Source organism: Dermacentor variabilis, chromosome 6 (assembly GCF_050947875.1).
Source record: "Dermacentor variabilis isolate Ectoservices chromosome 6, ASM5094787v1, whole genome shotgun sequence".
In the NCBI taxonomy this organism is placed as follows: Eukaryota; Metazoa; Arthropoda; class Arachnida; order Ixodida; family Ixodidae; genus Dermacentor; species Dermacentor variabilis.
The window spans coordinates 67,050,697-67,066,580 of record NC_134573.1 but is presented as its reverse complement, the minus strand read 5'-3'; the positions used below and the strand labels follow the sequence as shown (position 1 = coordinate 67,066,580).

Genomic DNA, 15,884 nt, shown 5'->3' with positions numbered 1-15,884 from the left:
TGGTGTACCCACACTGCCATCCGACTGGAAAGTCGGAAAGGTGGTTCCAGTTCATAAATCTGGAAGTAAAAATTCCCCCTAAACTACCGCCCGATTTCACTAACTAGTATCCCGTGTAAAATCCTCGAACATGTCCTTTACACATACATTGTTAATTTCCTTGATGCTAACTCGGTCTTTTCGAAGGCTCGACATGGTTTCCGCCGATCCCTTTCCTGCGAAACACAGTTGGCTTCCTTTACACACAAGCTACATACAATTCTTGATCGTCGTTCTATAGCTGACCGTGTCTTCCTAGATTGCGCAAAAGCTTTTGAAAAAGTTTGCCACAGTTTACTTCTCTTTAATTTAAGCAAATTGAACATTGATAGGAAACTTCTCTCCTGGATCGAATATTTTCTAACCGGACGCTCATAATTCGTGTCTGCTAACATTTATAATTCCCCGTTGAGGCCAGTTCATTCTGGCGTGCCCCAAGGTTCAGTGCTCGGCCCTCTCCTGTTTCTGATATATATTAATGACTTGCCGCAGTGCGTGACCTCAAACATTCACTTATTCACCGACGATTGCGTAGTCTTCCAAGAAATTATTGACCAAAATGATGTTACGATCCTTCAACGCGATATCAACTGTATACGTAACTGGTGTAATATCTGGCTGATGGAACTCATAGAAAAAATGTAAGGTATTACGTATCTCCCGTACAACTTCTTGCCCCACTTCCTACTTGCTCGAGAATTGCGCTCTCGAATCGGTAACATCCTATTGATACTTAGGTGTCAACATAACTTCCTCTGTTTCTTGGTCTCTTCATATTCTCAAAATAATTAGCAATGCAAACCGCTCGTTAGGTTAACTCCGGCGATATTTTTCATCTGCTCCTGTTTCTTTAAAACACCTCCTTTACAAACCTTTAATCTGAAGTAACCTCGAATATGCCTCTTCCATCTGGGACAGCAGCACTGCTATATTAACCTCTGCCCTCGAGCTTGTTCTGTCCGCGCAATAACTCTGTCCGCTTCATTCTAGGAAACTACAGTCGTACTGCCAGTATCACTTTAATGAAAGAGTCTCTACAGCTTGCCTGTCGCCGCAAGTTTTCTCGCCTATGTCTCTTCCACAAAATATTCTACAGTACCGCCCTGCACAAGGACCTTATTCTTCCCGCATTATACATTTCTCCTCGTTTCGATCATGCAAAAAAGGTGGGATTAATGTCGTGCTTAACGCAAACGTGTTATCAATTATTTGTACCCCGCACCTCACAGGACTGGAACCACCTCCCGGGATCAGTCACGTCGACTGCTCACTATTCCCAGTTTCATAATGTTTTAAACACAAGTGTATTGCAATGTAACTAACCAACAATGAAATTATATTTGTTATCGGTGAATTCCTTGAATTTTTGTTGCTTCCCGCTGTTATCTCATCTTTTCAGCTAACATTGTATTAGCAGAAGAAAAACCTGTATCGTGTCTTTCTTCCCGTATGTTCCACTCCCCTCTGTAAGGCCTCTGGCCCTGAGGATAATACTAATAAATAAATAAATAAGTAAATAAATAAATAAATAAATAAATCGATTGACACCAGCTGTGAGACTTTGTAGCAATGCTTATTTTTATGCCAGTGCCTTTTCGACTGACGCCAACGCTTTTGTAAATGGTGGGTGCGTGTGCACGACGTTTTTTGGACAGTCGAATCAAGAGCTCCCTTCGTTGGTCGGATGTTTCTTTCGTGTTCTCTTTTTTTTCTGGGGCTGTCTGCTAAATTTATTTTGTAGAATGACATTCCATAAAGCCGGAGTTCCATGCTACGTTAAGTAAATTTGTTTTCAAGCGAAGCTTGTATTGCCCCGCTCGTGTCGGCGTCGGTATTGGTGTTGCCGTACGAAAAAACCCAAGCCGCGCGAGAATAAAAATGACTTTTCGGGTTGCGCGACCACCATGCTAACCGATTCAGCCACTGTCCGTAGATCGTACGCACTCGTTAAAGCAGGGTTCTGTATGCATGAAGGAATAGACGCAGCGCAAGGCGCGAGCCAATCACAGGCGTCCCCTCGCCCGGGAGGAGGGAAAGGGTATGATCGTGCGTTAGCTCGCCTCGCGCCCACCGTTTCTCGCCAGTTCAGGCCAGGCAGTCAAATGGAAAGGCCGCCTTTGGTTTGCTCTGCCAAAGAGCAGGCTGCGTTGAAGGAACGCCAGGGGTCGCGCGTCATGTGTTCGGTCGAAGAACAGGTGACGTTTGACGAACGCTGCCGGGAACTTGCATGAGAAAGCGGTCGTCGTCGACGTGCAGACCTCGCCGTGAGGGAGCGCGAAGCCGAGGAGCCGCGGATCCCAAGCTTCGCTTGCACCCCTCTTCATAGTAGTGGAAGGGCGGTTAATTTTCTATAACCGTGCAACGCAAAAGCTGCCGCAGCTTAAAGAAAAGCAAGCGCAACTACTCCGATCAACACGAGAGCGTTAAGGGCCCCCGTGTTGCAGAAAATCCGGCGTCAGCGTCACGCGCCCAGCTTCGGACGTCGCTTCGGCAAAAAGAACTTCGAATCACGCATGCTCAACCATGCAGGCTCTCTATGTGGCGCAAGGAAGTTTCTCAACTAATTGAGTTTCTCAAGGTAAAATATGCAGAAAAAAACGTAAATTGCGACTTACACACAATCTACAGATATTGATAGCGTCGGACTGTAATTTGAATAGACGAGAAAACATGTTTCTGTTACCGAAAACTAAAAAACAATTACCGCCCATGCACCGCGTGCATATGCTGAACCAGTGAATCTGAAATGTGCGGCCCCAGTGTTTATCGCTTGTTTAATTCCGACGGCTTATTAAAGTTTTCTCATTTATAGGTTACGTCTTCGTGTTTCTCAATGAGGTTATGAACACGTTTGGCTGGGGTTTATCAGAGTGTTCATTTGAAAAGCCACACATTGCGCTTCGCATAATCACCAACATGGAGGGCTGCAATGAGCGGTACATTGTGTAAATCCCAGTGGGTTCATCAGTTTTCTCTTAATTATGTTACACATTTGGGTTTCGTAATGCGTTAGTCATAGTGTTTATGACTCGGTTATGCACTGTATGTACCAAGTGACACACCGGGGCCTCACATTTTATGTAATTAGAGACAGGGACACATTTTTGAACCTATTGTGGATTCGGAGAGAGATTGCTGCACGCGTGCTCTGCTGCGAGAGAGGAACGACGTCACTATCCGCGTAGCCAATGGCGCGCCACACCGTTGCTGCGGGATAATTATGTGATCATGATATTATCTTAACCCCATTCCCACCTGTGTCCCTTCCCTGCAGTAATAGGTAGATTATTGTATATGTTTTAAATGCGTAGGTGTTTCTATGCCTACCCAACGAAAAATTAGTCCGTCCGTCACTTAAGGCAAATGCAAGGGGCTCGTACTCCCCTAAACAATGGCTCAAACCCCTGCAGTAGGGTTTCTGTGGTCGGAACATGAGTGTTTCGCTTAGGCATATACAGCTTCGCTGTAAAAAAAGAACGTACAAACCCCTTTTCCAGCGTTTCTAGCATTCATAGAGCGTCCATGGCGAGCCAGATTTGCGCCTGCCGGCGCGCGCAAATCTCAAAGGCCATGTACGGTGCGCCTGTTTCCTAGCAGTATCTCCAGAGGACACTTTTTTTTTATTGCGATAAATACTTGCCCTCCAGATGCCACTCGCTCGGCGCCGCATCGTGGCCCCCGCAAGAGGCCGCGTTTCTACCAGAAAGTTCCGCTTCGTGCATAGAGTTCGCCGCCAGTGTTTCCCGGTAAACATTACGGTTGCATAAGCTGCAGTTATGGGGAAGCGTTAGACGCACTCAGGGATTTTTGAATGCTATCGCGTTCTACTCTTAAAGTCCCAGCTTACGTGTCTTAGAATTTTTTGAAGCCGCAGCCACACTCAGCATCAAATCCATGCCGTTGAGCGCCGCCAAAATGACTGCCTGTGTTGCATCCCAACAGCTGATGCCCGAGCGTGTACGCTAGTCCGTAATGCAGCGCACGAATAGCGACCTACACTGCCGTACTTTCGTCTGAGAATTTTCAACGCTTCGTCAGGGTGCCGTGAGAGACAAGAGTGAGGTGAGTAAATAATTCTCGCGTAATGCTTGCATTGTAATGTGAATTTTCGCTGCACGTATTGTATGTATGGCGTGTGATCCTTCCTTTAAGAACAGCCGACAAAAAGTATTCATAATACTTCATGATAAAATTTGGGACATAGTGGATCGAGAACTTTCAGGGCACTGAGCACCTTTCAGCGGGGCATAGGGCACCACCACGACAGAAAAATAGCTTCGTCAAATTGATCGGTGAGGTCATTGACGCCTCCGTTAAGCGTCCTTGCAATTACGGTTCCGCTCCAAGAAAGAAGCTGTTACAACGGTAAATGTCAGTAGCCACTTTACCATTCTTTACATTAACGGTAGAAAAAGGCATAACATAATGTAATAAAATCGAAGCGAGCATTTTATGCGGGTGCTATGCTTACACAAATGTTTGCCTCTTACTTTATTACTGTGCTGAGGCCCGGCTTGAGGAATTCTTTTGGAAGGCTGCAAAATGTCGTTAAAGCACCCACGAGTGTCCAAATAACAGGACGCTATCCTGCTGCAGTTTACCGAGCAGCATCCATACCTGGCAAGAGCTTCTACAGATCATGTATGAGTGCTGCTCGAAAATCCTAGCTGCGGGACAAGATCGCGGGCGCTCTGAATGAACACGGGCCAGCGGTGAAAACGACCAGCTGCTGGTGCAATCACTGGGACAAAATGGCCCATAAAGCGAGGAACAAGGCTGTCAGGGTCGTGAGCGAAAAGAGATGAGCTCTATCATATTTCTGACAGTAACGTCGTTTGACGCTGTTGCTGCTGTTCATGTGTTTGCAGGGCTACGGGAGGAGAGAAAGCGGGCGGCAGCGAGGGCTGCGCCCTCGACGTCCTCGAGAGGATGGGCGGCGTTGTCGTCTCCCCAACGCAGTTCGTCGATAGCGTAGTGGGTACAGTTAGATGCAAAATATACTGTTAGTGTCACCTGTGACCTCATAAATTATATATATGCATAGCAGATTGCAACATGTTTTCAGTAGAGTGTGGGGGCAGGCCAGTTGATGACATGATTTGGGAAGTTACCGCAAAGAACACCCACGACGAAGAAAGGAACAACACGTGGCTTTCTTCGTCTCGTGGGTTTCTTGCAATAACTTCACAAATAATGTTTTGAGGCTTCATTTTGTATGTGCTTAAAGGTTACGTTCTTTGTTCAGGAACTTGTGTAAACGGTGTTCATTGCACAAAGTGTTCACGATGTCTAAACAATATTCTGACTGCAGGACGTGACAGAGAAGGAAGCAGAAGGACCGAGCTGCTCTTTCACGGAGACTCCAGCAACAAGCATCTTCGTCATGTCAGGCCCTGCTGGTGTTGCTGGGCCAAGTGGCCTTTCACGGAAGGCAGTTGACTGTTCTAATGTCATTGTTCGTATTTACCCCTATGATCTAGTTATGAAGTGTACCACTGTGAATCTATTGTCACCTTCGTGTCTTAAATAAGTTACTGCACTTACTCGTGGAGAAGAAATGTCAGCCTAGAAATGGCATGATGCAGCTGCGCGTATCTTTGAGCATGACTAATAGCTACTGGTTGTAAGGTATTGTAACAGAGAGTCCTTGCACTAGTTATAGATTGAACGGCAATTTATAATGTCATATGTAAGAGGCATGCGGCGCACAAAGAAAGGAAGAGGACGATGTAGACGTATCGGTCCGAAGGGCACGAGCCCTCGAGGCGCGTGAACCGAGCTGCGATCGAGAGGGAAGCAGTGCTGAGCTGGCATTATCCACGTACCTCTGGGACAAGGTTGTAGCGTCACCATCGTAAGCATAAGACATCTTTCGGACATCCACACGATTGAACTTCTGGGGTCTAAACAAAATCCCAAAACATTAATCCTATGGACGTCCGAAGGATGTTTTCATCGGGATGTCCCATACCGGCTACATGTGGGACCAGCACACAATTCAACGTGTACTACATGATCATATCCCCGCATTTTAGGTCTCTTCCATTGCTGCCTTCAGCGAACATTCTTCCGAAAAGACATGTCAGCCAGCAATGTGAAGCTGCTGCACTCAAAATGAAACTTCCAATGCAGACGATAAATGGAGAACTTGCAATGAACGTCCGAAACTGCACAAGCATATCGGGAGGAAACGTCACAAAGCAACAGGCAGAGCGCCGGAACAGCTGCGCATTACCACCAACGCAAGGCGTAACCGAATCAATCGTGTCCAAGGCTACTACGCTCCCCGAACATTCGAGAAAGCAGAGTACTGCAACCTCTGCAACGGCTGTGACCTCTGTTGAAGAGCAGAGCAGTGATTGCCTTTACCCAGTTGAATCACCACTGTCTGTTGCATACACGCGAACCCCTTGCGCTGCTTTGCGCGTAGTTGTTCACATGACTTAACGCCACCGTCTTATTGGATCTCTCCGCCCTTCTCGTAAGCTCGGAATGCCTGAAGGTTGCTAGGTTATGCTGCGTTGGTGGTCCGCGCTCTCACAAGCTCAGTTCGCACATTTTCTCTGAACGTGGTGGTTGTGGCACGTGCCCATGAGCTCCAGGGCGAACGTTTTGTCAGTTCCAGGAGAACGTTTTCGTCGTGCGCTTTGGAACTCCATTTCCGCGGCGCTTCGACGTGTTACGCCTATCAATAAGTAATAGTTCATGAATTCGGTGTTTTTCTATTAGCAGGCCTGCAATCATTTCGACTAAAGTGTCGTCGTGTCTGCGCGCAATCGAATGACGGGCACTGTACATCTCCATGGTTTGTGGCGACGGTAACATCAATCGGCGGTTGAACATCCATTGTGCTGCGTTTGGTCGCATCGCACTCGTTTTCTGCAACATTCCGAGCTTACTCTGCCTTATACATCTGCGCCGCGCTGAGATCCGCCGAAAATAAATTCCATGTAGCCCACATGATGGGTCGGCGAGAGTTATCGTTTTGTCTTTCCTGAACAGTGGCGAATAATAAGAAAACAAATATGAATAATAATAACTTCCCGACACATGGTGCCCGGAATAGCCTTGCTTTAGCTTCGTTCGCGTTTCCATTGCGTAAACGCGATTGCGAGAGCAATCAATCGTACAAAGGCGGATGGTTGAAATAGCTGAAATTTTGTGCGCATTAGTATCACAGTCGGGGCAGTGTCAGCACATTATGGCCAGCAAGGCTGCTGAATTTTCGTACGCCTGTTTTTGGGGCTGCTATATTGCGCTAAGAGTGCCATGCACTTTTCTTGGAATAACGAAACATTAAGGCGACTTGTAAGACTTCTGCTTACTACGCGTGATCGGATGCTAGTATGGTGGTGACATCAAGAGACGTTTGCTCCCCGGCTGTCTGGGACGAGCAAAACGTTTGCGCCCACTTAATTGCTTGTTCACACGTGGTCGTACTTTTTAGTACGTAATAGCGAAACCTTTTGTTCGGTTGACCCATTCTTTCGCGTGCTCCTAATGATAACCGTGTCACTTAAACTTCGGTACGTGTGCTTGTTGGCTTTGATGCAAAACTTCAGAAGCTATGAATTTACTGCGTAATCCCGTCCTTTTACCTTGCAGGAGTTTGTTAAGAAGATTTTCCTGATATGCTGAACCCTCACAGTACAACTTTGACGAAAATCCAAACAAGTCCTGCACAGGATGCATTAATTTCTATTGTATGAACCATTTCCCCTGTCGCGCATTTTGTTTCATGGAAGGTGATGGTGCTTGCTAGTGCAGAAAACAAGGTTTATTTCTGCAAGACTAACCTGAGAAAGTTATATTGGCGGTTGAACCAAAGTGGCAGTTTCGAGCAGTAACTGCCTTATGAAAGCCATAAGCGCACTTACATTACTTGTCCCATTCAGGTAAAAGAATGTTTCAGAAATCTTTAACCTCCCTTTAAGTGTATTACGGGCGAGTTTACCAAGGTTTTACATTATAGCCGATGGCGTACTCATCGGTATTCTGACCTGCGAAACGCATAGAGAGGTGTTATAGAAATTGTTTGAAAGCGTGAGGCTCCATATCTCAAGATGTAAATGGAAGAATGTTAAGGTTAGCTGATCTTTATCACTTCTTTCGGCCGTCGCATTATAGGTGTAAAGATATAATTTATATATACGACATTAAGAAAGGTGTCCGAAGTTTACGATACTGCCTAATGCGAAATTTTAGGGCGGCTCTATACGTACATTTCTTCGTGATATATAGGATTAGGAATTTGAGAGCGAGTGGGCACAGAGGAAGGAACACGTTAGGAGACAGCATTACGTCACGCAGCCATCCTTGGCAAGCGAACGCTCCGTTACGCCAGTTTCCTTGTTCAGTGTCGGTCCAACTCGTGACCTCCTGCACTGAAAAAAAAAATTAAATTATAGGGTTTGACTTGCAAAAACCACTTCCTGATTATGAGGCACGCCACAGTGGAGGACTCCGGAAATTTCGACCACCTGAGGTTCTTTAACGTGCACCTAAATCTAAGTACACGTCTGTTTTCGCATTTCGACCCCATTGAAATGCGGCCGCTGTGGCCGGGATTCGATCCCGCGACCTCGTGCTCAGCAGCCCAACACCATAACCACTGAGCAACCACGGCGGGTCCTCTTGCACTGAGATCGCACAGCGAGAATCAACATTCACCGAGTCCTTTGGTGCCAAGTGGCATTAACTCAGTGCGCGCTTGATCGGGGGCCCTGCCGTACCGCTGAATACAGAGCGGCAGCCGTAAATTTGCCAGGCGTTCTGACGTTACCATCACGTGTTGGGCCGACAGGCTTGGCTTCCATCGCGTTCCGCGATGCTCCCTCCGAACTTTTGTCTTCCTTTATGGCAATGGGCCAGTGACGTCAGTACCTCCCCAGCGAGAGGGGCAGTATGGGAACGCTGTCATAATGAGAGGCGTCGGAGCCGATTGTGGAAGAAGACGACGGCGAAGGCACGAGCAGTGGCACAAGCGCCTTCGCGCGGTTATGCTTAGGGACGCCGACGCGCCACCCAGGAACAGGCGCCTAGAAGCTGCGCTCTGAAATAAGAAAAGTTGCTTTATCGCACTAAACGCGAGGCACTGATGGCGATAGCAAAGATTACAGAATTAGACAAAGTAAGTTTTGTAGTGTTATAGGCAGCGTGAAGTTCAGTAAACACGCGCTCACAAAATAAGAAGCGGGCGTAAAACGCTGAAAGACAAACATAAACAGATCTCACTCGATGAAAGCGAGCACTCACTAGAGTGAGTGCGACAGCCGTCGACCCGAAAAACTTCTCACCCCAGCCGATTTCGAGGAACGTAAGCCTAAGCGCGACAGGGCCTCTCGTCGTCTTTATGTGGCAGAGGCACTTGAGGCCCGCGCTGCCGTACGGAAAAGAAATGTATCGCCGAAGTGCAGGCTAAAAATGAACGGATGAATGAAATCAGTAAACCAGTAGAAATCTAGTAATTTAATTGCCAAAATATTGTAGATATGCCATAATGTAACACAAATTACATAAATATTTCTACACAATCAACATGTAATAAAACATTTCATCAGCAAGCACTGTGTTAGTCCCGCTGCACACGCCACCGTTCACACAAATGTTACAACTTCGGTCGCCGTTTTGCTCAAGAAAATGAGCGAGATTCCATAGGAGCCCTTGTTTTAACAAAACAACAATGCTTGGTATCACGTCCAGGTCAAAGGGGTAGTACCTGCCGGAATTTGTTCTTGTTCATGAATTCTTGTCTCTAGAGCACAATATCCGGGAAATTAGGCACTTAATTATTGAAGTTGTATGCTAAGGGGGAATATTCGCACAGCTGTTTAGCTCGTAGTTGTGACAACGGAGGGTCTTGCTTTGCAGCACATAAATCTTAGAAGCATTCGAAGGTTCAATCGCTAATAATGCATGGAACTACAGTAATGGACTGAATAGAGCAAATTAATTAGCGGTTGCCATGCGAAAGTTCCGTGTGTGCTTCACAGTCATTAAAAAACGTAAGTTCACTCCCCGAAATTCCCGTTCTTTAATGGCCATTTGTCTTCTGAAACCGATGAAAGAGAGTACAGCGCGCCCAGTCTGGCTTCAGTACAATGCCTCAGTAGAGCAGTAATTGTTTTGCCATACATCTTCATAAATTATTTACTAGCGTCAGCAGAATAAAGGACATGAAAGTTTATGGTCAGAAACGTCAATATTATGATTATTAAGGCAAGCCTATAGCTTAAAGGGCTTACAGGACCAAACTGGATGATAATTTGCATAAAATAAAAGAAATGCGCCGGCATATCCAGATGTACGACTATGCTTGGCTCATTTTGCGATTTGTTGCGAGGACAAGCCTTTGACATTTGTGTTGAGACAGAACGATGAAACCAACTTGTGTCCCTAACGTGGCGATTGGACCGAACATGTCAATATTTTGCGTAAATAGGGGTATATGATGCACGAAGGGGTACTGACAAGAGGGCATGATTGTTGGTTTAAAAGTGTCATGATTAAAAGTCACATGTATTCACGTGTTCCTATGGGCACCTGCTTTTTTAGACTCTGTTCAGCTACACCGAATGGTACAGTGGTTCGCAGGAATCCATAGTCAATGCGCAGACACTGACAAAATAAGGCTATTCACATTTAAAGCCATCAGCGATCACAAGAAGTATTTGAATAACGCATTTAGACATTTCCTAGTAACCACTGTGCACCACTATTCAATGTGAAAGCGTTGTGCGAGCAGGATACTCCAAAATATTGCACTCTCTTTGGAGGTGCCCCGTAGTCACGTGTTCTTCTGAGGCCGCATTCACAAAGGTTTTCGTTCGTAAGTTCTGTGTGCCATTGCTTGGTCGCCTTCGACAATGACATACCCCGCAGAAGGATTGGCTGGAATTTACTGTTACGAATAATTCTAGTGTAAAGCCTTTTCGTAAATACAGGCCCTGAATTTAAGCGCGACATCTTGAGCCCCCAAACTTCTGGCAATATAGTATCAGTGTGATTCTAAATGGTCACTTAAAAAAAACATTGTTGGAAATGTTCGTGCCTTTGTAGTACTATAAGAAATAACTATCATTTCAACGAACTCTTAGGAATGTATGTCTTGATATAAAAGTCCGAAAAGAGAGACGCGAAAAGTAGTCCTTCTAATGCACCGACAAGGGCGAGTATCCTGGATATGCCACAGTCCAGGAGCGCGGGTATGAGGGCGTGCAACGAGAGAAGCAAGAACTGTAAAATCTGGAACAGGGTGACATACTTCTTCCACCACAGGTTTGGTCGCAGTGCTGGTCCAAGCGCGGCGAGAGCGTAGTAGCCGTACATCACAACGTGCACAGCAGAGTTGAGGAGTGGGAATGAGAAGACGTGACCCGTCATGCCCAGCGTCAGCACCAGCCACACTGACCACAGCGCGAGGGAATGGTGCAGCAGGTGCAGGAAGCTCAGATGCTTTGCCTTCTTGCGCAGCACAAAAAACAGCGTGTCCACCATCTCGCCGGCCTTCATGAGCATGTAGTACCAGGCGCGAGTCAAAAAGAACATGTTGTCCTCCGTCGGACGAGGGTCCGTGGCCCAGCAGAAGGCGCTTTGCCCGGGCTTTCGCATGGAGGCATACGAGAGAGCGAAGTAGATGAAGTAGGCGCTGAGTCCTACCATGACGACGTTGTAAAAGACCACCAAGCTGCGCACTTCAAAAGGTTTACGATCCCTCATGATCCAGGGCCCAACTCGCGTGGCAAAAACCAGATAGAAGCAGATGAACGCCATCACGGGTAGCGGACTGCCCATAAAGAACCACGTCCGCGTACGGGGATCAGCCAATAGGACATATTGTTCGTGCAGGGTACGGAGCGGCGATGCGGATGCATTCATGACTCTCGCTTGTTAGCTGCGCGCGGAATGTTGCCGTTCGCTTTTTATAGGACATTGGTTCGGGTCCAGTGGATTCCAATAACGAGGCGGAGAGGAAAAGGAAGCCAATTGAATTCCCACTGAACCGCGGTCGTTTATAATGAACCGCTACGATGGTCCGCAACAACTTCCTTTAGCAGCAATTCTGCCCGCACTTGACCGCGTGCTCCGATCACGGTGCTTGATGTCCGTCAGCCCCGTGCGTCAGTGGCTTTGTTTGATCGGGGCTCCCGCATGACACGGGCGAAGTCTTTAGACACGCGTGCTGACTCCGAAATTGTTTCGCTGTTTCCACGCTGCTCCAACCTTACGTGGAGTGCGCAAGCATTGGCCTTGGATGTACCTGCGACCCTAGCGATGCTTGGTTTTCGAGAAGGCATATATATAGCTTGACCGTCTTGTGGCAGCGTCGCGCGTGAGAACGCGTGCGGGTGCCACATAACATTGGTGCTTTTATTCAACCTTGGGGGCTCTATATCATGAGCAAGTTGTTTGTCATGCTATCAAAGTCTGACGGAATTCTTTGAGTCGAGATGCAGTAAATGCTGCAATTTCGTGCGAGATGGCGCGTTCGAGGCGCCGCCTGCCTCGCCTTTCATTATATTGTATCAAAAACTTTACAAATATGTTTCACCGAGGAACTACCTTTATTATAATTTCATACATTGAGTTTGTTACCCGAACGTGCAAAACGCGTTTCTTTTGTTTTCCTTGAGCTATTATTGGGTGTTTCCTGTATGTTGGCGAAGAGCTGACGTCCCTCGAGGATTGCAATGGCTACAATTAAAATGTTTCTAATGTATAGGCTGGTTGGCGCTTCTTTATGATCACCAGCTAGACTGGAAGAGGGGAAGTTATTGGGCGGGGCAAGCTAAAAGTCGAGCATCGAGATATCCCCCTGTGCTACTTCAGGAGGCAGACCGACCTCATTTTATTGCATTGTAGCTTACACACTTGCCCTTGTTCACAAGAATGAATTTCAGGCCAGGAGGGCTTCATAAGCACGTTTATAGGCCTTAGTCGGCGCTGATTCAACGCTATATAATGCAACACTAATGCGTCGGTTTGTCTTCCACTGTTGCATTTCATGCAGTAGAATGTGGATATCTGCGGTGTTAGTATACCGGTCAGGTTTAAACTTGAACAATAACGCAATCCTCGCACGCATAAGAGCCTTAACTTTTCTTCCTCGTCGTTAGTACTCTTTGTACGTTCGTGAGTATTTCTGCTGAATAGACACGTGCTAAGAGATGTTGCGTAAAGTTGGGTAGCGAAAGTGAGTAGCCGGTCACGAGATACCAGAAAGTTGCCTGCTGAGGAACGGAACACCAACCCCGTTGTCGTAGCAAGTCAAACTAAAATTTGAAGTTTTGCCCGAAGAGGAAGCACTGGCAGCGAAACCAAGGTGTATTACGGCACTTGAACTTCTCGGGTGGCGCACTAACGATCGCGGATGGGAGTATACGCGCTTGCGACGTAATCGACACCTCGGTCCCTCTTAAATGCACAAGTGCCAGCGCGCTTCCCGTAAATAGCGGTGAAAGAGAAATTACATCACCTTCATATGGGATGCAAGTCATATTGTTATGCGCTTATTGGTCCGAGAATTTAAGATAAAAGGCATGCGTTGTGAAAAAAATGTTTCGCGACATTTATCTGTGCGTTGGAATTCTAAAGTACGCGGGAATTATTCAGTCAAGATAAGACACAGATTGAGCAGCTTGCTTTAGGAAATTCGCAGGCGAAAGTTGGAATCTGTTGGCCCAGGACAGGGGTAATTGGAGGTCGCAGGGAGGGAGACCTTCGTCCTGCAAAGGACATAAAAATACGCACACGATGATGATCGTGAGCTACTGGGGCGGTTGAATAATATTGCATTTATCTTTCTCGTTCGGCAATAGTAAACATAAAGAATAATCATCGTCATTACTATCATCAGTGTGATAATCGTCATCAGCCTATGGTTATGTCCACTGCAGGACGAAGGCCTTCCCAATGATGCCCAATAACCCCTGGCTTGCGCTAGCGGTTTCCAACTTGCGCCTGAAAATTTCCTAAATTCATCACCCCACCTAATTTTCTGCCATCCACGACTGAAGCTGTCTTTCCTTAGCCCCCACTCTGTAACTCATGGTCTACCGGTTATGTACCCTGCGCATTACATGGCCGTCCAGCTCCATTTTTGTGGCTTAGTGTCAACATTATCTGCTATCTCCGTTTGCCCTCTGATCCCGACCTCTCGCTTCCTGCCTCTTAGCTTTACACCTATAGCAGCAGAAGCTTGATGTGGGCTAGTTGGTTTTGCATACTTGATGAAAAGAGCGCTACGAAGACGTGGACCAAAAGAACAACATGTACGACGGACAAGGCGCTACTTCCAACGAAATGTTTTTTTGAAGAAACAGGGCTTTAAATAGATGCAACCAAGAATGGCCCATCGTAACATCACGACCTCCCTATCCCATTAGAAAAGCTATCTCTTTTTCGGTAAGCGTCACTGAAGGGCAACTAATGAAGTAGCGCCTTGTCCGTCGTGCATGTTGTTCGTTCAGTCCGCGTCTTCGTGGCGCACTTTCCTTCAATTACACCTATAGTTTTTCGTTCCACCACTTTTCGCGTGGATCTTGATTTGTTCTCCAGCTTCTTTGTTAACCTTCAAGTTGCAGCCAAACTTGATAGTGCCGGCAGAACTCAATGACTGTAGACCATTATTTTCAGCGGCATTGGTAAGTTCCCAACGACGGTTCGCTAATACCTGTCATGTGCTCCAACCCATATTTATTCCGTGAATATCCTCCTCATGATCAGGGTCTCGTGTGAGTGAGTGACCTAGATAATATACTCCTGCACAAACTATAGAGGCTTACTGGCGATCATAACTTCTTGTTCCTCTGCCAGGATTTTGAACATTACCTTTGTCTTCTGCACAATAATCTTCAAGCCTACTCTTACACTTGCACATTTAAGGACCTCAACCATTTGTTGCAATTCATTCCCAGTGTTGCTGAACAGGACAATAGAGAGTTTTAGCTTGTTCGATATTACGCGAAACGCAGGTATCTGGGGCGTTTCACCGTATGGGTGGGAGGTGTAGACATGAGTGGCTTGTCAGGTGATGTCACCTCGTGGCGTAGAATTGAACCAGAGAATCACAGAGGCAATATTGCTTCAACCATGTGTACTCTACTACGCTGCTGGTGTAAATATTCCGCAGCAGTGAATCGTGCCACAATAATGATGCTGTAAAAATTTAGAACAGTAGCACAGTAGGACACACTTGCTTACAGTAATATTATCTCTGTGTTTATCTGGTCCAGCGCCGCGCCATCAGGTGGCTGCACCGTGTAGGACAATCATGTTGGCGTCCCCCCTAGCCCGCTATTCCGGTCGATCTGTCAGCTATTAGCAAAATACCGGACACCACACTAAAACGTGCTAATGTCACCTGCAAACCGAACGATGTTGAGATATTCGCAGTTGATACTCCTGAGCCTCCCCAGTTTTATAGCTAGAATATTTCTACGCAGGTAGTGAACACCATTGGAGAGATCGTGTCGCCTGGCCTGATCCCTTCCTTGATAGGTAATATTCTACTTCGGGAGAACCAAGGTAGCTGGGGAATCGTTGTTGATATTTCCCAAGACATTCACTTATGCCTCCTATTCTTGATTACGTATACCTGAAGACGGTTTGTGTCTCTACTGAGTCCTGAATCAAATGCATTTTCTCAGTCTATGAAAGCCATATAGCGAGATTGATTATGCTCGGCAAATGTCTCAATTATCTGATTGTAGACATCGATGCGATTCGTAGTAGAATAGCCCTTCCTGAAGCCAGCTTTTTCTCCGTGTTATTGAAGTCAAGTGTTGTCCCCATTCTCTGGGAAATTACCTTGTATTGAAAACAATACTAAAGCCAAGATAATTGGA

At 46.5% G+C, this 15,884-nt stretch overlaps 2 protein-coding genes across 3 annotated transcripts in view; one reads left to right on the top strand and one right to left on the bottom strand.

The window, feature by feature from the left end:
- Positions 1-15,884, top strand: part of LOC142584832 (uncharacterized) — a 79,553-nt gene that overhangs the window by 60,523 nt on the left and 3,146 nt on the right. The window contains exon 6 of one of the 2 annotated variants that reach the window (XM_075695119.1): positions 5,351-6,805. The exons of the other annotated variant lie outside the window; for it this stretch is intronic. Within the exon in view, the coding sequence (XP_075551234.1) occupies positions 5,351-5,478 (128 nt within the window). The 3' untranslated portion in view covers positions 5,479-6,805. Of the gene's footprint in view, positions 1-5,350; positions 6,806-15,884 lie in introns of those variants that run through there. 2 annotated transcript variants of the gene reach the window in all.
- LOC142584831 (very long chain fatty acid elongase 1-like) lies at positions 9,489-11,916 on the bottom strand. Its single transcript, XM_075695116.1, has one exon. The coding sequence runs from the start codon at positions 11,914-11,916 to the stop codon at positions 11,116-11,118; it is 801 nt and encodes a 266-aa protein (XP_075551231.1). The 3' UTR covers positions 9,489-11,115.

Bases quoted from the DNA above. Each gene is read 5' to 3' on its own strand.
- LOC142584831 (XM_075695116.1), bottom strand. From the start codon at position 11,916: ATGAATGCATCCGCATCGCCGCTCCGTACCCTGCACGAACAATATGTC.